The sequence below is a fragment of the Rhineura floridana genome, chromosome 17 (genome assembly GCF_030035675.1).
Source record: "Rhineura floridana isolate rRhiFlo1 chromosome 17, rRhiFlo1.hap2, whole genome shotgun sequence".
NCBI lineage: Eukaryota > Metazoa > Chordata > Lepidosauria > Squamata > Rhineuridae > Rhineura > Rhineura floridana.
This window is the reverse complement of record NC_084496.1, coordinates 29455105-29477832: the sequence shown is the minus strand read 5'-3', so window position 1 is coordinate 29477832 and position 22728 is coordinate 29455105. Positions and strand designations below refer to the sequence as shown.

The 22728-nt window shown below is 41.9% G+C and overlaps 1 protein-coding gene across 8 annotated transcripts in view; it reads right to left on the bottom strand.

Annotated features, from left to right (window-relative positions):
* SDK1 (sidekick cell adhesion molecule 1) overlaps positions 1-22728 on the bottom strand; it is a 681727-nt gene that overhangs the window by 222687 nt on the left and 436312 nt on the right. For 7 of the 8 annotated variants that reach the window (XM_061599424.1, XM_061599427.1, XM_061599425.1 and 4 more), the window contains 5 exons: positions 16442-16636; positions 11880-11996; positions 11582-11749; positions 8157-8259; positions 6034-6210 (listed from right to left, as the gene is read on the bottom strand). In XM_061599424.1, the coding sequence (XP_061455408.1) occupies positions 6034-6210; positions 8157-8259; positions 11582-11749; positions 11880-11996; positions 16442-16636 (760 nt within the window). The remainder of the gene's footprint in view (positions 1-6033; positions 6211-8156; positions 8260-11581; positions 11750-11879; positions 11997-16441; positions 16637-22728) is intronic. The other variant, XM_061599426.1, reaches the window with a different exon arrangement.

The window sequence follows — 22728 nt, the reverse complement described above, 5'->3', positions numbered from 1 at the left end:
CCCAAGGAAAAATTGGGGATCTGACCATTTTAAACCTGGGCATTTGATGAGAAGAGAGATTTCTGTATGTGTTTGTGTTTGCATGTTTTCCCTCATTGTAGGTAAATTTGGAAGCAGTAGTAATTTTGTTTTCTTGGATAACAGCCCACCAGGGAACCTGGAAATTACTAAAAACCCACCCTTCTCTATTGTGTGGAAAAGATAATCTGCTTTCTGCCTGATTTCTTTCTGACTGTTCTCACTTAGATGAAGCATGCAAAATAGAAAGTACAAACTATAAGAGGCACTCAATGCAATTTAAGGAATATATGGAGATGGAATCCACAACAAAACTGTTTTTCTAACAGGGTGTCATTGGGAGTTTTGTTACTGAACATCTGTCAGAATCACTATTATTGTCACAATAATGGGCATATTCAAACTGGCTTTAGTTTACATTGCCAGCCTGATGCTTGTATCTGGTCTCTTCTTTCTGATGCTCCTATAGATGGCCCATGATGACTATTCAGAGCCAACACTTGGAGAGATGTATGGCCATGCAATGATTCCTCTCACCTGATGTGTTTCACATTTGAGAAGTTAAGGAAGAACTGTGGAAAAGGAAGGAGGGTGTGAGAGACAAAGGAAGACCACCAGGGGCCCTGCAAGGCATGGGCCTTGAATGTCTGACATCATTGGCAGGGCCACGGCTCAGGGACAGTACACATGCTTTGTTTGCAGAAGGTCCCAGGTTCCATTTCTGGCATCTCTAGTTGAAATAAGCTCAGGTAGCAGGCCAGCCCTGCTGGGGACCCCTGAATAGTCAGAATAGACCCATTGGAATTAATGGACTCAAATTTGTCATGTCCATTAATTTCAGTGGGTTTACTCTGAGTAGGAATAGCATCAGATACAACCCAATGATTACGAAGGATGATAAGAGTTCAAGGAGTTCAAGAAGAGCCCTTTCGCATGTAAGCTTTCTCAACAGACATTGGCTGTTTGGCTTCAGTGTCAAGATTATAAAATTAGACCCAGTCTATCATCAGAGTCCCCAAAGAGGCACAACAAATTAAGTCAAGGAGGCATCAATCTGTATGGAATTCTCTTCTCAGCCTCGGATTTCTGCTAGCAAAATGAAATGCACTCCAGGAGAAGAACTAAAGGAGTGCATGTAAAAATGGATGGCTTCAGTACAGAATTCAATCTAGGCTTGACACTGAAGAGGTGATGCTGCAATAAAAGCAAGATGAATGCAAGAAAACCTCAGAAATGAACATGTTAGACGGGGCGTTGAAGAAGCAGCCTCAGGCATCTTCTCCAAGAAATTAGATGTAACCATCCAGCAGAAATGGATGGCTTCCAAAAAACATTAGTATATGGGTTTACTCTAAAATACTGTCCTATTAGAACATAATCTTATTTATTTATCTATTTATTACATTTATACCCCACCTTTCTTTTCATGATAGAAACCCAAGGCGGCTTACAAATGGTTCCCAGGCGGTCTCCCATCCAGGCACTGACCAGACCTGACCCTGCTTAGCTTCAGCAGGGAGCTGGCCTTATGTGACTTTAAACTGCCTGCTGCTCCCATACTCCACTTACACCACAGCTTAGGGATCAGTTCAGCCAAGGAAGAACAATCAATGTGGGTCCCTTTCAGTTTCATAGGTCTCACCAGAGCTATATGTGCTGCCTTTACGAGAAACAGCTTTCTCAAGATGGCATCCGTCCTAATATAGAATGCAAAACAATAACAAATCAAAAATATTGATAAGCCAGCAAATAATAAAACAGGCAAACATCCAGGCCAGAATAAAAAACCCCAACCCAGCAAGAAAGCACAGCATTTAAAAAAAATCCTGTTGGGGTCTGATTGCACCCAGTTAGTAAAGCGTCCCAGAGCCACGGGGCTACTATGGCCTCTCCAAGATAAACCCGGTCACACTCAGACCATGGTCAAAGACTCATGGCTGGTGCCTGGAACCCAGCCTAATGGGCTGCCTGGGACTGTGTGCCTTGGCCCTGGAGCTGTCCGTTGCTAGAGCAGGCTCATACCAGGGAATCTGGCAGCAGGGCCCAGACGGCGTCCTCTCTGTTTCAACAACAGAGCTTTCAGGGAGGAGAACTGGCTGACCAAAATGTTGCTGCTCCATAAACTGCAGCCAGACAGCCCAGGACGATTTAGATCAGGTGACACAGGCAGCCAATAAGAATCCTGCTGATCTCTCCCAGTCTGGGCAGCTCACCCATGAGAGAAGGTGATGAACTTTGCTTCACTTTATCCATTCCAACACTGACTACCTGCTTCTCTGGCTTGTGGCATCCTCATTTGCCTGCCTCAGCACCCAAGCACCAGCTTCTTTGGACCATCCCTTTCGCCTCTAAAGAGCCTTCTCCAGCATGGAAAATAGTATGTGCAACTTTAGCCCTGCAATTGGGAGACAGCATGGCCCTTCTGGACTGGTATAGAGAGGAGGAGCCCAGCTTTCTGTCTTTGGCTGGGCAAGAGAACAGTTATCTTCTGCCTGCTGCCTCTAATTTCCCTACACTTCCAGCTTCCCATTCCTCCCTTTTCCTGGTGCTTCCTATTGCTTGACAGTCTCAAGGCCACCCACAGCCCCACTTTGTCACAAGTTCCAGGGTTATTTTTCCAGATTTGTGCCTTTAAGGTGTAAGCAGGGGAAAACAGGTAAAGATGCAAATAATGTTTAAGCCTAACCCATGGACCAGCGTGGGGAAACTTTCCTGCTTCTGTAGGTCAGCCTCACATAATTGTTCTGACTTGCATCTTTGGGCAAGGAGGGAATGGCAACATCACAAACGGCCCTGACTTTATCTGATTTGCTTTACAGCTGAAAGCAGGATTTGAGGTTTACCATGTGAGTGGAAATGGAATTTACTAAATACAAGTCTTTCTATATAACACAATTGATGTGAGGCAGTCAAGAGAAATCCCACAGTGCTGAGGGTTTTTTTTAAGGGAACATTAGACAACCATAATTACAAATTCCAGAAAGTCAAAAGAATTTTTTTTTCTTCATGAGGTTCAAATGTATGCAAAACAAGAAACTAAGCAACATCTGAGGAGAGACCAATGTTTAGATATGTAGGCGGATAACAGATGTTTTTAAAAAATTAATTCTTTATTCCAAGTCAGAATGATCTAATCCCACTCCCCCTCCAGCCAGCTTGTGAATTGGAATTTTGTGGCCCACAAACCTTTTGCAGTTCTCTCAATGCAGTGACACAGTTTGTCGCTCTTTACATATATAAACAATAAGTTTCGGCGATGAAAATGTAAACATCTACAATGCTTCAGTCTTGAAAACATAAAACTTTTTGTACACATTAACTTATACACAGAGAAGCACATGTGTGATGCATGCAAAACTTGCAATATTATTCATGCTGAACTCCTGATGAAACACATATTTTGAAATAAGCTTATTTTTAATACTGTGATGATTAACCTCAGAAGACAACAGGGCAGCATCACAGGTAAACAAATGTGAAAATGAACTGGTGCGATGGGAAACTGATCCCTAAGGCTGGTGTATCAGTTCATGTGGTGGAGGAGCAGGCATGCATCCAGAGCAGCCTTTCCCAACCATTGGGTCCCCAGATGTTGCTGGACTACAATTCCCATCATTCCAAATCACTGGCCATACTGGCTGGGGTTGATGGGAGTTGTAGGCCAGCAACGTCTGCGGGCCCAAAGGCTAATTTATTTATTTATTTATGAAATTTGTGAGTCGCCCATCTGGCTGGTAAACCAGCCACTCTGGGCAACGTACAAGATAAAACATTGTATTAAACATTAAAATTTTAAAAACATAACAGTAAAAGCCTAACCCATCCCAAAAGCCTGCCTGAAGAGCCAGGTCTTTAAGGCCCGACGGAAGCTCAACATAGAAGGGGCATGGCGGAGATCATTTGGGAGAGAATTCCATAATGTGGGGGCCATTATTGAAAAGGCCCTCTCTCTGGTCCTCACCAGCCTAGCTGTTTTGACCGGTGGGATCGAGAGAAGGTCTTCTGAGGCTGATCTTGTTGAGCGGCATCCCTGACGATGTTGGAGGCGCTCCTTCAGATAAATTGGGCCCAAACCGTATAGGGTTTTAAAGGTTAACACCAACACCTTGAATTGGGTTCTGCAAGCAACTGGTAACCAGTGCAACTCCTTCAGCACTGGAGTGATGTGATCTCGCCGGCGGCTGCCTTTGATTAGGCGAGCCGCCGCATTCTGTACCAGTTGCAATTTCCAGACCGTTTTCAAGGGTAACCCCACGTAGAGCGCATTACAGTAATCTAGGCGAGAGGTGACCAGGGCATGTACTACCGGTGGGAGCAGATGATTGGGAAGGTAGGGGCGCAGTCTCCGTAATCTAGAGCAGTGGTTCTTAACCTGGGGTGCACGCACCCACAGGGATGCGAGACACTTTTTCTAGGGGTGCGAGGCCCAACCAAACATTTTGGAAAACTGTCATTTATCTTAGCTAAGTTAGGCTAAAACACACATTAAAATTAAATTAAAATTAAAAATGAACGGTATTTTTTCAGGGGGTGAGAGAGCATATTTTGGAAATCCAAGAGATGCTGGCAGTGGAAAAGGTTAAGAACCACTGATCTAGAGCATCATCTCCGGTGGGCACTTTCAGGGCTCCTGTATTACTCAAACAGTGGAGAGGAAGAAGAACATGTAAACTTGGCAAATGCAGGGACAGGTCTCTAGCACTCACGTAACACACTACTTTGTGTGTGTGATGGCGAGGAGGGGTGTATCATTTGGACACACAAATCAGAGTGCCATCTGGGTTAAGTGTCTGCAATGTGTGTGAATGTCTTGCGGGAAAAGCTATGGAGATGTGGACTGGGATGAAGAGAAAAGCCGGTTCTTTGTGAAATGACAGTGAGGACACAATGATAGCTATTTATACTAAGCAGACTAGTGCTTGCTGTGGAAATTTATAGTAAAATATCCTATTTGGGCTAGTGAGTTTCATTGATCTGGAAACTCCTTATGTGTGGTGAATCTGATCCAAGCTTAAATGCCATTGGAGACAATTGTACTAAAACAAGGAACTGCCTGTGTTTCCTAAATCAAGTAAAAACTCAAAGTAAAAAAAAAAGTGGAATAAAAAGAGAGGAAGTTGCCAGTTTGTTTCCGAGCCCAGTTCAAGGTGTTCACGTTAGTGTTTAAAGCCCTATAACGACCTAGGTCCCAAATATTTGAAAGACCGCCTCCCCTACAAACCCTCTCAGGTGTTGAGATCAGCAGAGGGGGCCCTTTGGGTGGTTCTGCCACTCTCAGAAGTTCAGGGTGGTGGTGGCCTGAGACAAAGCATTCTCTGTGGCCACCCCTAAGCTGTAAAACTCCTCTCCACTGAGGTGCATCTAGCAACTTCATTGAACAACTTTTGGCGAATGCTGAAGACACACCCCTTTACCCTGGCCATCGACACCTGAGATGCACTGGAGATGTACTGAGATGTACTGGAGGCATTCAAGAGGCAGCTGGACAGCCATCTGTCAGGAATGCTTTGATTTGGATTCCTGCATTGAGCAGGGGGTTGGACTTGATGGCCTTATAGGCCCCTTCCAACTCTACTATTCTATGATTCTACATTTTTAGGACCCACTCTTTTTCTGTGATGTTGTTTGGGTTGTTTTTAACTGTTTTTAACTATATGTTTTTACATTGTTGTAACCCGCCCTGGAACAGCCAGTGTGACGCAGTGGTTAGAGTGTTGGACTGCGACCTGGGAGACCAGGGTTTGAATCCCCCCACAGCCATGAAGCTCATTGGGTGACCTTGGGCCAGTCACTGCCTATCAGCCTCAGAGGAAGGCAATGGCAAACCCCCTCTAAATACTGCTTACCATGAAAACCCTATTCGTAGGGTCGCCATAAGTCGGAATCGACTTGAAGGCAGTCCAACCCGCCCTGGGACCTTTGGGTGAAGGGTGGGTAATACATTCTGATTATGATAATAATAATAAAATTATAACAGCAGCATATTTGAAAGTTGCCTGCCACTGGGATACTCACATCACTTCCATTCGAGCCACCCTGGAATCGTTCCCTCCAAGTGACATGACTTCACATGTGTAGTCTCCAATGTCACCGGACCATGTCTGGCTAATGCTGAGGGCGCCATCTTTCTCAATGGTGATTCGGGAGCTGCTAGATGGATTTATGACAACGTTGTCCTTCTTCCAAACATACCTGATTGTCACAGTATTTCAGACCGTTAAAGTCAGCTGTCTATTTCGTTAAAAATGATGAAATATCAAGTGCTGAAATTATATGGTAAAAACAGAGCTAAATGATTATGTAGAATAGTGACGCTTGCTAGCAATCTTCACCAAGGGCTCATTTGGATGCAGAGAACGTCTGACAGGCCTGCAAGACTAATAAAATGTACTATAGTTCAAGGTGAAAGGTGCAGTCCTACTCCTTAGAAATCAATGGTAAATTTCCCATTGATTTTTAACAAAGCAGGTTTGAAGCTATGGTTGTCAACCAGAACCAGACTGAATTAGGTTTGTTTTCGGATCACAGAAAAGCAAAGGGGGCCAAGGACATAACTGGAGGTTGTTTTGTTACCTGGATGCTTTAGACAAATAGTCAGCTTTTGCGCTTGGCTCCACAATTATGGGACCATTCCAGACTCACCAAGTCCTGGACCTACTCTGGACTCTGCAGCCAGAACTTGTCAGAGATCAGATATTTTATTTATATTTCAACAGTTGGGTACCTATTTGCAGCCAAGGTTTTATTTTGTTTTTAAAAATGAACTTTACCATAGAATGTAATACTAGATTTACACAATGCAAATAGATAAAAGTACCGCTAATGGCAAGGATGTCCCCGCCCACCTGCCATTGCTCTCTCCCTCCACTCTACATCTAGTCTAGAGTCAAGTGTCACAACAAAAGGCATTTCCTGTCCCCTTCACATGCACCCCTCTTGCACAATTTTCTGTGGATTAGGGCCAAAGCTTAAAGGTGCCACATAGGGGATGGGTAGACTAGATTTATAGGAAGGGACAACAGCCTGCTCTTGGACACATCTGACTTTACACTGCAGAAATAAAGAACAGAGGGCTGTATTCAACTAGGTCCTACTCAGAGGAGACCCATTGAAACTAAGGAACCTAAATTAGTCATGTCTATTAATTTGAATGGGTCTGCTCTGAGAAGGACAAGCTTTGAACATCACTCAGTGAATTTAAACAATATTTGTTGTACGAGTCACAAAACATACCCTGGTCCACCTTACAGGGGAGTTGCAAGGATTACTGAGGTACTGTATATGAAAATCTTAGAACACCTGAAATGCCCTATTTTAAATGCCAATTATACTTAGCATATTAAATACTTTATACTTTTTATTCATTATCTATTCCATGCTTTTCTCCTATAAGTGTTTTCAATGTTGTGATTTATGGAATAGAGCTATTTTAAACCATCTATAGCAGAGCTCACAGTCATAATCCTAACAGCCTTTACAGTAAAAAAGAAAAAAAAGCTTCTAAAATATTGTTCTCTTAATAAAAGTCTAGACTTCTTTCCTTATTCTTTCACACAAATGACATTGTTCAACATTTTCTAAAGGGAATTGCAGCATCCTTCATGGGCCCATTCCCCTTTTCCTCTGCATTATTTTCATTTATGTGCGTGTCAAAGAAACAGAGAGGGGATTCCTCTGATTCCTTCTTGTAGAATCTGGCAATTTAAAGATGTATTGTACTTTCCATTCTGCAAAGCTGAATTTGAGAGCAGAAGTGATGCTTTTAGGACTTTTCAAGACCCTCTCTGTAAATGTTCCTACAATCCCCTCAAATCACTTTGGGTTTTATTCTCATTAAGTATCAGCTTTTGACAAGTCAGTTTTATTGATATGGTATTAACCTTGACAGTAAATCATGTGAAGTTGTATTGAAGCCGTGAAGTGGAATGTAGTTCATTGTAAATAATATATAAGGTTGAAGTGGAAAAATAAAAAGGACTTGACATGATTAATGGTGCAACCTACAACCTGAGTGGATGCCTTCATTGGGAATACCCGTGCAAAACCAGATGCTTGGAAAGAGCTCACCTAACACAATGCTGACGGTTTGTAAAATTAAGTTCAAATAAACAGCACAAGCTACTGCAGACATCACCAACCTGATTGAAATTCTTGGGTCGTGAGCAGCCTCGCAGTGCAGTGTTGCGGTGGTCCCCTTAATAACAGTGCTGTCCTCAGGAGGGCGAACGATAAAAGTGCGATCTGAAAAGAACACGACCCACCGTTCAGGTAAAATGGCCAACTTCCATCTTGGCTTGGGCGTCTGGCCTCAGAAGGCAGTGAGCTAGGTCATTTGTCATGCTAGACAAGAAAATTTCTGTTCCTCCAGCCCCCACATCTAGCAAACACGTGAAAGTGCAAAGTTCTCTACAGCTAGTGCATACTGGAAAAGTTTAATGAAGAATCACATCCTCTTCCCATCTTTAATTTCCCCTGGGATTCCAGCTGTAGGGCCCAGCAATATTAGAAAAGGAGGTCTAGAGCAAATTTTACTACTGCAAAGTGTGTTAGGGCACGTAGCTACCTCTTAATGATTATTAAGGGTACCTCTTAACCTACCCTGCTCCAGAGTGAATATGCCACTCACAACATACCCACAGTTTAGGGAAATGATAACGGCAATTTTGAATCATCGTCAATGCAAATGAGGGTTCCCATGTAACCAGGTTCTGAAACAAGTGGGTTTTGAGATCCTGCATTAAGAAGAACACTAGTTAACATTAAGTAGCTGCATTAATAATGTTAATGATGAAAATGTTCCCCTTAATTGCAGTTAAGGAGGTAGGGAGAATTCAGTCCAGAGAAAGGAGAGAGTGGGTAGAGAAAGCAGATGTTTTCAAGGCAGGCTCCTGATTTCTTAGCCATGGCTAGGAGAGAACAACTTTGAACAGGAAAATGGACCAGAAAATGACTATCTTTTAATGTTACAGAGTTTCATTTTTGCAAGATAAATACAGGTCTGCAATACTGAGGGTGGGAGGCAGTGGGGGAATGACTCACAGGGAAAGGATGACAGCGTTCCCTCCCCCAACATCTATGCAAATTGCTGCTCTTGAGGGTGCTTTGCAAGGGAGAAGTGACCATCAGGCCTTCAATGGCTACAGGGTAACATGCACTTTGCCTGAATTCTCAGAATCCAGAGAAGGCAGGTCATTACTTTTCTCACTTCAAAGGTGTGGAACTGCAGCTGAGCCAAAAGCTGAAAAGCTACCTGGACTAACCTATCAGAAGTCTAGGTAGCAGCAGCAGATTCTGAAGCAGAAAGAGCAATAACTATGTGTGCCATGATACCAGAGTCCAGCAGTGGCCAGGACACAGAATAAGACACTGGATAAGAGGTTACAGGGAGACTGGCTGAAGAGCTGGACCAGGTCTGAGCGAAATGATCAGAGGCCCAAGGTTGGCAGGGAGAAGGCTGCCGAAGCAGATCCCACAGCACTGGGGCCCATGTCAAAATGGAGCCAAGATCTTCACAGGTGCCATCCCCTGGGCCTGAGGAACTGAGCGACTCCCACACTGCCTCTCCCCTCTGAAAGGCACAGGGAGCACATCAGGTAAGAGGCCACGGATCAAAGAGGTGCCCAACTCAGAAAGTGATGGCCCTTCAAGAGTTGTCCAAAAGAGGGAATAGAGCCCAGGGGAGATGGACCAGAGGCAGAAGCTCAAAAGCCCTCAGCTCCCCTCTAGTCCTCGTAGGAGTAAGTTGCCCACTCTGGGCTCTTTGTGATGCTGCAACAACTGACCTGCCTTGCTGTGCCCAGGCCTTCCTCCTAGGAAGCAGAAGAGGAAAGCATGTTTAAATTAAGTTGCAGATAAAGAGGGAGTTGATCAACCAATCAGTTCAGAAGCTGGGATTAATTTAGTAAAAGATTGTATTCTTTGGCAGAAGCTTATTCTGCACAACCAACCTTTGCTTCTTTGACAACAACCTCTCTTTCACAATCTTGGGAGTGCAGCAGTGACCAGGGCACTGAATCAGAGGCTATAAAGTTACCACCTACGGAGCTGGTCCAGGTTTCCCAATCTGAATCTGCCTCTGGCAATCAGTGGTTTGCTGAATGAGAAGCTGGCAGGCAGGAGCTCACAGAACTTGACGCCACAGTACCAGAGCCAGGATCCTCACAGGTGCTTTCACTCGGCTCAAAGAACTGAGTTTCCCCCACACTACCTTGCCAGTCCAATGGTGCAGAGACCATACCAGGTGGGAGGCCATGGAATGCAGGAGAACTGCGAGCCAGAGGCTTTGTTCTTCAAGAAACTCTAGTTCTCCAAAATGAGGCACAACATAGAAGAGTGGACTGGAGGCAGAGGCTCAAACGGCTTCAAACTCACAAGGAGCTCTCCAAGGTGCTGCAATCACCAACCTGCCTTGCTCTGTGGGCCCCTCTGTAGGACCAGAACAGGACATCTTCTCCCCATGTTGTATGGCAAGGAGCTTTTAAAATAGAGGGGAGTTGGAAAAAGCAGTTTGATATGGCAAGGCATGGAGGACCTGCTGTTCCAAGATCAAAATTCCACTAAGCATACCTATATTGGAATCCATCTTTTTGAATAGAAGCCATATAGGCACAAAATGTTACACTGTTGATCCTGTATGTGTTTCATGTGAAAGTGTGGGGTGATGTGTGTGTCAGCTCATCTGTGCAACCCACTCAAGAGTTCTTAGAAGTCTTCATAAAGAGGAAGGCTGGACAGCACCCAAACAACATGTCCATACAAAATTGATTGCTGCCATCAGGAGGGAGAAAGGAAAGATCAGATCAAGTTACTCCAAAAATATGAACTTTTCCATAATATTCTATGCATATAAGATATGACATTTACCCAAATGTTATTAAATCCCTGTCATTTCAATATACCCGGAGGTCACTGTAGCAAGTCGTTAAGACAAGAAAGATCTATATAATGCCTGCACATGAAGGGAATGTCTGTAGATCACATCAGCTGAAACATGGCACAAGAGAGGAAGACAAATGGAAAATGGGAACAAAGTCCCATTTTTCAGAAGCAATAATAAGCCATAATGCCTGAAGAGGTTTCTATACAAGGAACAAGAGTCAAGGGCTCAGTGTGAACATCAGACACCATTAAGCACCATGTCTGAGAGTGCTGGCTATTTCTGTTCTGCCTTTCAGGTTATATAAAAGAGTCACTTTCGTTGCTATGCATATAGTGTATGATGAAATTAAATCCAATTAAAAAGGTTCAGCAGGACATTAAAATGACCTGGCAACTATATAACATAACCTATTCAAAAATGAACTTCCAGAGGAGATGATCAGCCTCTCCTACACACACATGCCACATCCTGATATGTGCGCTAGTTGTACATCATCATGATGATACTAACAGAACACTATAGATCTCTTAAAATCAACTCTAAACCCCACACACATTATTCCTAATAAATTATTCACACACACATATCATGAAATGGCAATTTTGCAATTAGTTTCCTGAGTGCACAATGAGAACTGATTAAGCCTTGATTGATATTAAACTTTAAAACAAACACGGTCCTTACTCCATACGGTGAGAGCAGCCGAAGCATTTAGGAATCCTTCAGAGTTGACTGCGCAACAGGTATAGTTGCCGGCATCTTGAGCGAAGACTGGAGTTATCTGGAGCCCTCCAGACTCAAGCAGAAGGAACCTGGGAATCTGAATGGAGCCACTGGCCAACATCTGGTTCCCTGAAATAGCATGTGGGAATAGCTTCAATTCTCTGATTTGCAGTGCGTGAAGAAGCTAATGCTATGCTAATTCCTCCAGGTGAACAGCAGTAATTAAGAGTGATTTCCCAACAGAATAATAAAGCTCTACCTCTTTTCCATGCAATGGCAGGCTTTGGTGCTCCTGAAACCTCACATCGTAAAACTGCAGTCATTCCTTCAGTAACGGTGGTATCCACTGGCAGCCGGGAAAAGGTTGGTGCAATATCTGAAATCAAAAACTTATTTTAAAAAACAAAAAGGTCACTGGATCAGTTCCTTGAAAGTTCTCTAAACTCCTTGCGGAATTTTGTATCCATATTTATCAGACCAGTAATGGACCAGAGAATGACAACAATAACGTGAAAACCTTTCAAAAGAGACCGTAACCTTTCACTATTCACCTCCTAGGAATTCTTCAACTTGGATTATTGGCTGAGTGAAAAATAAACTCCAAGCAGTATCCATACAAGTGAAAGCAAGCGGGCTTTGAGGTAAAGCAAAAAGAGGCTTTAGAGCAAAGTAGATGCATTGAAATAAACAAAACTATTTGCTTTCATTCTCATTAAATGCTTCTATAAGACAAGCAAAGACCTTCTTATTCCAACAAGCCTTTGGAATTGAAGGCTAAGGATAGGGCGTGAAGGGTGCTGCATTGCGAATGTCTATTCTATTATTTTTAAACTAGTTTGAACTCTTTTAGCTATATGTGTGTATAGTTTTAATATTGGGAACATTAATCTTATTTTAATGTAGACTTTGTATGTTTTTAATTATATGTATTTTTTATCTGGAAGCCGCCACGAGTTCCAGTTTTGGAAAAATGGCGGGGTATAAAGACAACAACAATAATAACAACAACAAGATGGAAAGCTTTTGAGCCTGCTAAGCGATGTAATGTTGTTATAAGCATAGTGTTGAAAAGGTTTTTGTGTTTGCTGTGATATTTGTTGTTATGTTACCATTTTATTACTGCTGTTTTATTATTTTTGTTATTCAGTTTCAGTTTATTATTATTACTGCTTGGGTCAAAGGCCATTGCAGATACAAACAAAAAGAGTAATAGAATTAAAACACAGAGCTATTTACAACATAACACATAGAACAAGAAACCTAAATACTTAAATAAAATTAACAGGGAATTTGAACACTTATTAAAATAAAATAGGTTGTAATCTAAAATCAGAGCATTTAGCAAACATCAAGGCATCCCCCGAACAGGAAACTGCATATTCAGCAATAAATTTTTCATGGAGTTTTGATGCCTCCAAAGCAAAAAGTGAGACCCTATAAAAGTTATAGCGATGCCTGTATCAGACAAGAGGATAAAAATCTTCTCTTGGACAGAGTTAAAAAGCAGGCAAGACAAAATAAAACCCAGAAATCTAGATCGAAGTTCCGAATACATTGGACAAAACTAGAAGGAGTGAGGCAGGTCTTTGGTCTCCAGGGCTCCACATATCCAGAGGCAGAGGGCCAAAGAGTCCGGGAGTATCTACTGTCAATTAATGCTGTTGGCATTGCTTGGAAACAAAGAGCCATAAAAGCTTGCCTAAGTTTTGAAAAGGTAAGCATTGACAAATAGGCAGCTCTTTGATGATCACATTTATAGTCCGTACCACTTTGAAATGTTTGAATTAATAGTAGCTTGTCTGTCTAAAAATACACTATGCCTAAAAATAACTTCATAAACCCTGTCTTTTGACTTTGTGTCAGAGAATGTCTCAAACAGGGTAAAGTAAGCCTGAAGCAAATTGTGATACCTTGCTGTCCAAGACTTGCACGTCAGCCACTGAATGTAACACAGCTTGGGAAAGACCCTGGCTGAAGATTCTAATAAAGTTTTCCAATAATTAATCAAGCAGCAGTGGGCACGGGCTTTGATAGAGGGAAGACCTAACTCTGCCTGAATCAGAACTGCAGGTGTGCCAGGGGGCAACATTAAAAGTTTCTGAAGGAAATTGTTTTGAAGAGCCTCTAATTTACCTAGCAAAAGATCATCCTACGTATCTTTGTTATTATGAAATTGTTTTCGTAATTGTTTACTTTGTTATATGCAGCTTTGCGCACAAAAGGAGGTATACAAATAAAAAGGATGATGACGATGTGTTTGCAAAGCTAAATGTCAGTCAGAGAAATCTCTGTTTGATTCTAACCTAAGGTATTTCTATGCCCACCCCTATTTCCTCATTACATCTTATCCCACTACATTGTTTCAGTCTCCAGTGCAAGGTCAACAGGGCTGTTCTATTATCTTTTGCCCAGAAAAGATATCAGACCTTATAAGAGTACCATATGTGTTCAGAGGTAAACCTAGCAAAGATCTAAGAACATAGCCTATCAGATGAAGGAGATGGTGTAGCCGGGTATCCATCCATCATGTCTAAACACAGCTGAGAATCCCTCTCCCCCAGCTGTAAGCTGTTATTTCTGAAGATAAGCTCACTAGAGGAGGCAACAGCCAGGTATTCACCCTTTATGTCATGACCGAGTCCACATTTTCTATGCAGAAAAGAATAATTGTTCTAGATGCTGCCACTTCTCAGTCAAGGTATGGAACTGGCCTCCTGTTCCTCGTTTCTTCGTTACCCTCAAAATGTTCTAGAGCAGCCTTCTTCAACCTGGTGCCCTTCACATGTTTTGGGCTGTGACACCCAAGAGCTCCAGCCAGGACAACCAAAAACTGTGAGGGTTGACAAGAGCACAGCCATGTTGGCTGAACTGATGGGAGCTGTAGTCCGAAGCAAGTCGCAAGACCAGACTGGGGAAGACTGTTCTAGGTAAGGATGCTTTGATTGTCACATGGGTGGGGTGAGTATGAAAGTGTTCATTTGCGTGGGACAAAAAGGACTTAGCATGTGGACACCTAGAAATTTATTTTTATTGTTGTTGTTTGTAAATGACAGCAACCACCTGGCATGGACCTGGGAGGGACAAGGGTAAGGAGGGGAAGGCAAGGGAGGGTGAGATAACAAGGGGGAAAGAATATTAAAACATTGTAAGCCATCCCTATCCTTTGGGAAAGGGGAGGTTGTATATGGGAACAAACAATGAAAAATAACTTCTCTCTGGCATCATTTCAAGATGACAGTGCTGGCATATGGTCTTCTAAATCCGTTTATAAAAAGTTGCAATTCACCGTATCCACAAGGGTAGGCCAATTATAACACCACTGCATCTTAACAGAGTGGGAAGAAAATAACACCATTCATACAATAATATGATAGGAGTGTGAATAACTTGTATGTTGTGGACTTGTTGCTGTATTTCAGGGGTTGTCCTGGTTCCCACTGACTCCAGACTCTCGGCTCGGCTATTGCAAATGGCTTTAATCCACAGGTTAGCACAGGACTGGAATATACATCAACTACAACTAAATAGAGCATTATTTGCTCTATTTACTTCCTAAGCATAAGAACTGTGCTGAACCAAACCAAAAGCCCTTCTAGTCCAGCATCCAGTTCTGACAGTGGCCAACCAGATGCCCCTACAGGAAGCCCACAAACAGGACCCGAGTGCAACAGGCCTCTCCTTGGTTGTGATTCCTCCCAACAACTGGTATTCAGAGGCGTCCTGCCTCTGACAGTGGAGGCAGAACATAGCCATTGTGGCTAGTAGCCATGGATAGCCATGTCCTCCAAGAACCTACCTAATCCTCCTTTAAAGCCACCTAACCTCCAGACATTTGGATTACAACTCCCATCATTTCTGGCACATTGGTTATACTGGCTAGGGCTGATGGGAGTTGGAGTCCAAAAACATCTGGAGGGCAGCACCTTGGGGAAGGCTGTCCTAGGAAATGTAGTTCTATGAGGAGGCTGGTGATTGTAAGGCTTCGAGAAAGCATTAACAATTAAACAAGTTTGTGTTTTATTAATTTTTAATTATCATATCCCACCTTTTCTCCACGGAGCTCATCATTCTGTCCTTACAACAACCAGGACTGGCCCAAGGCCACCCAAGTGAGCTTTATGACTGAGTGGGGATTTGACCCCTATTCTTCCAGGTTCTAGTCTATCTCTTTAACCACTATACCACACTGGTTCTCTGCTGTGCAGAAGACCTTCATGGAATCACTCCCTCCCACCCTCTTACTTCTTCCCAAGACCCTTTGAAAAAAGTCTTGCGTGGCTTGGGTTTTTTTTGGGGGGGTTGGGTACTGTGCAGCAGTCAAGAGGAAGAAATTGCACTGCACATCCTACTGTTGTGTAATTTTCATGAAGAAAAAAGCCTTTTGTCCCTTGATTTCTCCCTTCCCAGGAAGGGCTTCAGAGGGATAATATGGTCTTCCTTGTCAAGGATCCATAATCTCATGGGACTGAAACAGTTGCCAAATTTGTATTCCAAGCTATAAAGATTTGTAAACAAATTGTTAAGGAGTACTGGTTTTAATTTCGTCTTAATGTTGTTTATATTTTGTTTATTATATTTAATGTTAATAATGTACTGTTAGTTGGCCCTTTTGTATTTCTGAGGTTCTTTGTACGGAATCAAGCATTTGTTTTCTGAATCTGAAGGTTTGTGGACTGTTACTAAACTTGATGATGCCTTGACTTCTTTCCTTTTTTTACACAATACCACTGGGCAGCCGTAGTGAGATGGGCGTAACTGTGTCCCAGAAACCTTATCTGTCCTCCCTGCCTGCTCTCAGGCTGCGTCTAGGTCCAGACTTACTCGTGACACCCAGGAAGGTACGGCTCTGCATCTCCCCAGCGTCATTCCTTGCAAAGCACTGAAAGATTCCAGAATCGTCAGGCTGCAATCCCTGGATCTGAAGACTCCCATTGAGCAAAACTTTGTAACGAGGATTCTGCAGTTTGTGGATAGGCACAGCATCCTTGTACCAGAGCAGAGTGGGAAGTGGGACCCCTAAAATGCAGCAGAAAGAGAGGAAACTCTTCAGGAATGCATATGCACAACACGTTGCTGTATGTGAATCTCCTATTTCCTATTAGAGGGCTTTGTACAAATATACCATTCAGAAAACAACCGCTATAAAGCATACATTACGCTGTCAAAGGGGTGAAATGCCACTGAAAAGCACAATGACAAACCCTTAACCACAAATAATGCTTTATATAGGGAAAGTGTGTGCCTTTAGTTGCTGTTGTCTTTCAAATTGCATGCTACCATTTTTTAAAGTCTCATATTAAACAACTCAGGTTAATTGTGTCAAGTGAGTCTTGAAAAAGTCAAATGACAGACAGGGCAGTGAATTTTTAAGACTTAAGCTGCAATCTTAAGCATCCTGTCTAGGAAGTATATTCCGTTGCACTCAGTGAGTAGAAGCCTTTAGGAGTGGACTGATTTGGAGCATTCCCATATGGAATTTCTATGGGCTTCCCACAATGGGCATCTGGTTGGCCACTGTGAGAACAGGATGCTGGACTAGGTGGGCCCTCAATGTGATCCAGCAGGCTGTTCATATGTTCTGATGTTCACTTGCAGTCTTTGTTCATAAGGAGTAACCTTTACATTGCTATGAGAATGTTGATCTTGGTACATTAAAATCTGAATTCACACCAATTTCTGGATGAGACCAAATATATTTTATTGGATTACCAATAGTAGCAAGCCTTCAGATTGTATGGAAAAATAAAGATCAACATGTTATTTATGTTTAGTAAGTCAACAGAGCAATTTTTAAAAAAATCAAAGCAAATTCAACTACAAATACAGCAAAATATAATAATCTTTCTTTTTTTCAGTATACCCATACTTTAGATACATTATTTCCTAAGAACATATCATTACACATCTACAAATGAGAAAAACAGCTTTTAAAAAAAGAAAAGAGGGATATTTGACTGGTCATGAAATTATATTTCTATACAAGGATGTAATCAGTTCCTGAAACCTCATTTGAAGCTTATGTTGTGCTTGAATAATAAAACTATTTATAGCCTAGTAGAATCATCTTTTTTGTGCAGTGTGTGTGGCTTTGACACAAAGTAGATGCAGTGTACCACTGTGAAACAAACACAATTTAAATTTCATACCAAAGGCCCATTTACAGAATTTGTATACAGTTCTGATTGTCAGAATTCTCAGTGCAAATGTAATTCCTCTTATGAAACCCCCCTGGGCAAATACAAATTATCACTGAGTAATGGGGAAACAGATGATGCAAAAGTAGAACACCCTTTTACACAGAAGACACTGGAAATAGTTTGAAGTTTAACCAATTCCAGTAAATTTGATAGGAAACACAACAGACTGAAAACTGGCATTTCGCATTATTCCCCAAATCCCCTCTGACCATTTAACAAATTTTAAATCATATTATCACTGAGAGAGCTATCTTTCCAACTGCAGTGGAGCCAACACAACTTAATATTGTCTCTTTAAATTTGCTTACATTTTATCCTACCCAAAATGATGCATTTGAAAAATGGCATCATTGTCTAAACATTTTGAATCCTGATAGGAATATAAAAGTTCTCTGCTCACTGAGGCTTTAATTGTCTTCTCAAATTAAGCCATGGATCAGCCCTTAAATGCTACTGTGAGGCAAGGCCCACAATAGGAGTCAATCTATACACCATGCTTTCCCTCTTAAAAGATTCGAGTGATTTTGCTGGGTAAGTCTCCCCATCATAATCGGAGGGAAGGTACTTTTCAAACATCTTTCCCACAACAAACACCAGGGAAGGAGTCTTGTAGTTAGGCCAGAGGAGTGGAGTCTGAAATGACGAGAGGCACGTAAGAGTGCTGTAGGAACTTGCAAATGGACCAACCAGAGGGAGCTGTCGCAGTTGTCAAGAACCACAGTGAGTTTGGATTTCCAAAATAACTATGATGGCTTTTTTGTACTTAATATGGCTTAATATGTACTTAAAAGGTGGCTTTAAAATGCTACTCGTTTTATAAAAAAGAAATGTGTCCCATACTATCAGGTTATTGCTGGACCCTATATATTTACATATGGCAGTCAGGTGAGAAGTGGATGCACAGAACAGAGCAGCCAGAGTGTAGCCATGATGAATTAAGATGGAGGACAATTTCATGCTGTGTGGAACATTTCTGGCTGAAGACTGCTGTTTGTGCAATGTTGGGAACATCACACTTATCTACTGCCAGAGAGCTTCTGATAAGTTTGATATGAAGCTGTTGGATAGCCAAAACAACGTTGAAGTCTTCTTGTTGTTATGTGCCCAAGTCGATTTTGAATTATGGCGACCCGATGAATCGGCAACCTTCAATAGTATCTGTCGTGAACCACCCTGCTCAGATCTTGTGAGTTCAGGTCTGTGGTTTCCTTTATGGAGTCAATCCATCTCTTGTTTGGCCTTCCTCTTTTTCTACTCCCTTCTGTTTTTCCCAGCAGTATTGTCTTTTCTAGTAATCAGGTCTTCTCATGATGTGCCCAAAGTATGATAACCTCAGTTTCATCATTTTAGCTTCTAGTGACAGTTCTGGTTTAATTTGTCCTGACACCCAATTATTTGTCTTTTTTGCAGTCCATGGTACGCGCAGAGTGAAATAATAATAAAAATGTTTTTTGAGCCAACACTATGCAAAAGGACACTGCTTGAAAACTCACTCAAGCAAGGACCTCAGGGACTTATATTTCCCTCTCAGAAAGATTATGGTAATTCATGGTCTACATATTGTGGAGTTCAATTATTAATATATTATTAATTCCAACCTCCTGATCCAAGTTTGCTGGTGATATAAAAGGATGTATTTAAGTTTTAGAAAAAACCTTTTATTTGGGGGGGGGATTGCCTTTGGATTACTTTTTCATCTTTTCTTGCTGCTATCTGCTCTGTCCTGCTTTTCCATGCTTTGCCAAGCTGAAGGCTTCAGGCCTATCCTCCTGGAAATTATATGATTTATTCTGTTAGTTCATATTTTCATTGTTTTAATTAATTAGCTTATGCAAATATGTGTGTGTGTGTGAACATAATTGTGATTAACCAAACAGAGGTTTTTATTGTATTAACAAAACGTTTCAGCTTCCGCCTTCATCAGCTGCTAACATACAAATGCTGTTACCAAGGTGGCAGTTATAGACCATTGAGGATGGAATGCTCAGAGGGGCTTCACTTGCAGAAGCTAAGTAGTGGCGGTACTGTCCTCCAGGTTCAGGCCATGGGGTGCCAATGTGTCCAGAGAGTAGATCCAAAAGTTCTCCCTTTTAGTCAATGCTGCTGGATCTGTTGGCATCTCTATCGCTGTTACAGAAAAGTCCAACAGGCTGTGACCCTCAATGTTGAAATGCTTTGCAACTGGTTGCTCCACTTTTTTTGTCAAGATTGCCGACTTGTGGTTCCTGAAGCGCGTGCGTAGGTCAGTTGTGGTCTTTCCTACGTATTGGATATGACATCCTGGTCTTTTGCATTCGATGACGTAAATTATATTGCAGGACCTGCAGGTGATGTTCTGTTTGATGTAATAGGTCCTGCATGTCCTAGTGCTTGTAAAAGTGGCTGTCTCCCTGAGGTACACACAGGTGATACAGCGTTTGGAGTGACAAGGATGAGACCCTGGATTGGTGACAGGTGGCTTATATATATTTCACTTCAAGTTATTTTCTAAGTTACTTATAGCTATTAGCTATGGGCGGTTTATAAATGAAATGAAATAAATAAATAAATAAAATGGCTCTAATGTTAAAGTATTATCTTCGTTTTGTTTTCTATCAATCCCATAACACCATTAAGTTAATGCAAACATTACCAATGTGACTTTTGGTTGTTATTTCATTTTGTTCCATCATTTATGATGGTATCATGATTTTTCATTACAAAATCTGTACCTTTAATAAACTGGTGTATTCATTTCAGGTACAATTTGGAGTTTGTGGATTTTAATAATAGATTGCAACCTATTTCCTCCTTGTTTCACCAGGTTACTGCTGAGCAAATAAAACCAGGGAAAGTTGATGTATAGGCCAGAACTGGCATGCTATCCATGGGCCCTGACTGGATCCACTACTTTAGAATTTAGAACCTTGTTATCATCCAGGGTAGAAGGAAAAGATATAAATGGAGAATAAGGAGAAACAGTAAGGGGGAGCTTTGGGACAGTCTTAAGCCATGTGCTTTTAAATGTATATATGAGGACGACAAGTTAATTTATTGTCCACATAAAAATATTTGATCAACTAAAAATTTGGCCCAATTAATTAGTCAGCAGATTTATTTATTTATTTATTTAAAGAAAAACCTTTAATTATGCTGGGCAGAGACGTAGCTCCTTTGCATGCAGAAGGTCCCAGGTTAAATCCTTGGCATCTCCTGGTAAAGGCTAGGGAAAAGTCCTGCCCTTTTGTGAGACAACGTAGGCAAGACTAAGCTAGATGAACCAATGGCCTGATAGGCAGCTTCCTGTGCCAGCCTTTTCCAACGTCTGGGTCCTCATATAGTGTTGGACTACAACTTCCATCAGCCCCAGCCAGCATGGCCAGTGGTCAGAAGTGATGGGAATTGTAGGTTGTTGTTTTCTTCAGAACTGGTTTTTCCTTCTCCAAGGGTCCCAATCCTCCACAAAAGGAACTGCCATGTTGACAAACAGCGCAAACTGTTCCCTGGCTCCTCACCAAACTGCACTTCCCGCCAAACAGCAACAAAAGCAGCAGCCAGGTAGAGAGCTGCAAATTTATGCAGATTTAATATGAACTCCACCCACTGCTGATAGTATATACCCCTTGTAATAATACTTGTTTCAAAACTAAAGAAAATATGCTTTAAAGAGCTGTAACATGAGTTGCCTCTGAGGGATACAAAACAGAACTCTGTTCCTAAGGAAACTCCATTTACAGTGAAGTAAAAAAGCTGTCTTTTACAGGCTGTAATTTTATTTATAGTTAATCTAGTTGTATAAAGTAAATTTAATCTGTGTCTCCCACACTCACAATGCACAAATATGAAATAAATGGGTTTTGTGCCAAATGACCCCAGAGGAGTTGTGACAAACTGAAACTTGCTGCCTGTTTGTGGTTGGGGCACTGATCAGCTCTGTGATGCTCCCAGGGCTATGATACAAGCACCTGGGCTGGCACTGCTAGCCCTCATTTCATTTTATGTCCTCTCTGAGACACTGGGCTCCACCAAGCTCTGTTTATAACAAACAGTGGCAAAATGTTAGTAGCCAGACAGCTGCTAAATTTAGCACTGAGAAACCTGGAAATGGAGCACTAATTTGGATAGGAGACAGACTAGGTGAGGACTGAATAGACCACACTATTGGTTGAGCATGTTTGTGCTAGCTTAAAGAGAAGAGCAGGGGCACCCAAGGTGGAATGGTCAAAGCTGAGACACCAGACTAAGATGCATCCAAACTCAGAGGAAGGCAATGGTAAACCACCTCTGAATACCTCTTACCACTAAAACCCCATGAACAGAGCGGAAGGCCAAACAGGAGATGGATTGATTCCATAAAGGAAACCACAAACCTGAACTTACAAGATCTGAACAGTGTGGTTCATGACAGATTCATAGGGTCGCCACAAGTTGTAATCAACTTGAAGGCACATAACAACAAAGAGACTGGCACGTGTCCCACCTGCAAGCTCTCCTCCTGCTCTTACGAGGCCAAAAAGAGCTCCACTCCACAAGGCATTCTTCAAATGAACCCAGGCTGCACCAGCTACTGACCAGTTGCAAAGACACACCCCCCCTTGCCTTTTTATGGAAGACTTCAGTAATTCAGCTGCAAGAACTGGTTTCCTTAAGAGCTTATTGTCAGTGTGCCTGCTTATTTATATAAAAACATTTATATGCTGCCTTTAATCAATTATTTCAAGGCAGTTTACACGACATGAAGTAAACCAGCACAAAACAATGACCAGTTAAAAGCATAATTAAAAATCAGAAAGTTTAAAATTTGTAAGATTTTTTTTAAAAAAAACACACAATGTTTGGGTAAACAAAAAATATTTTGAATAGTGGCTAAAATAAGCAAAATTGGCACCAGGCATATGTGCTTGGGGACGGCATGCCATAGACCAGGTCCCA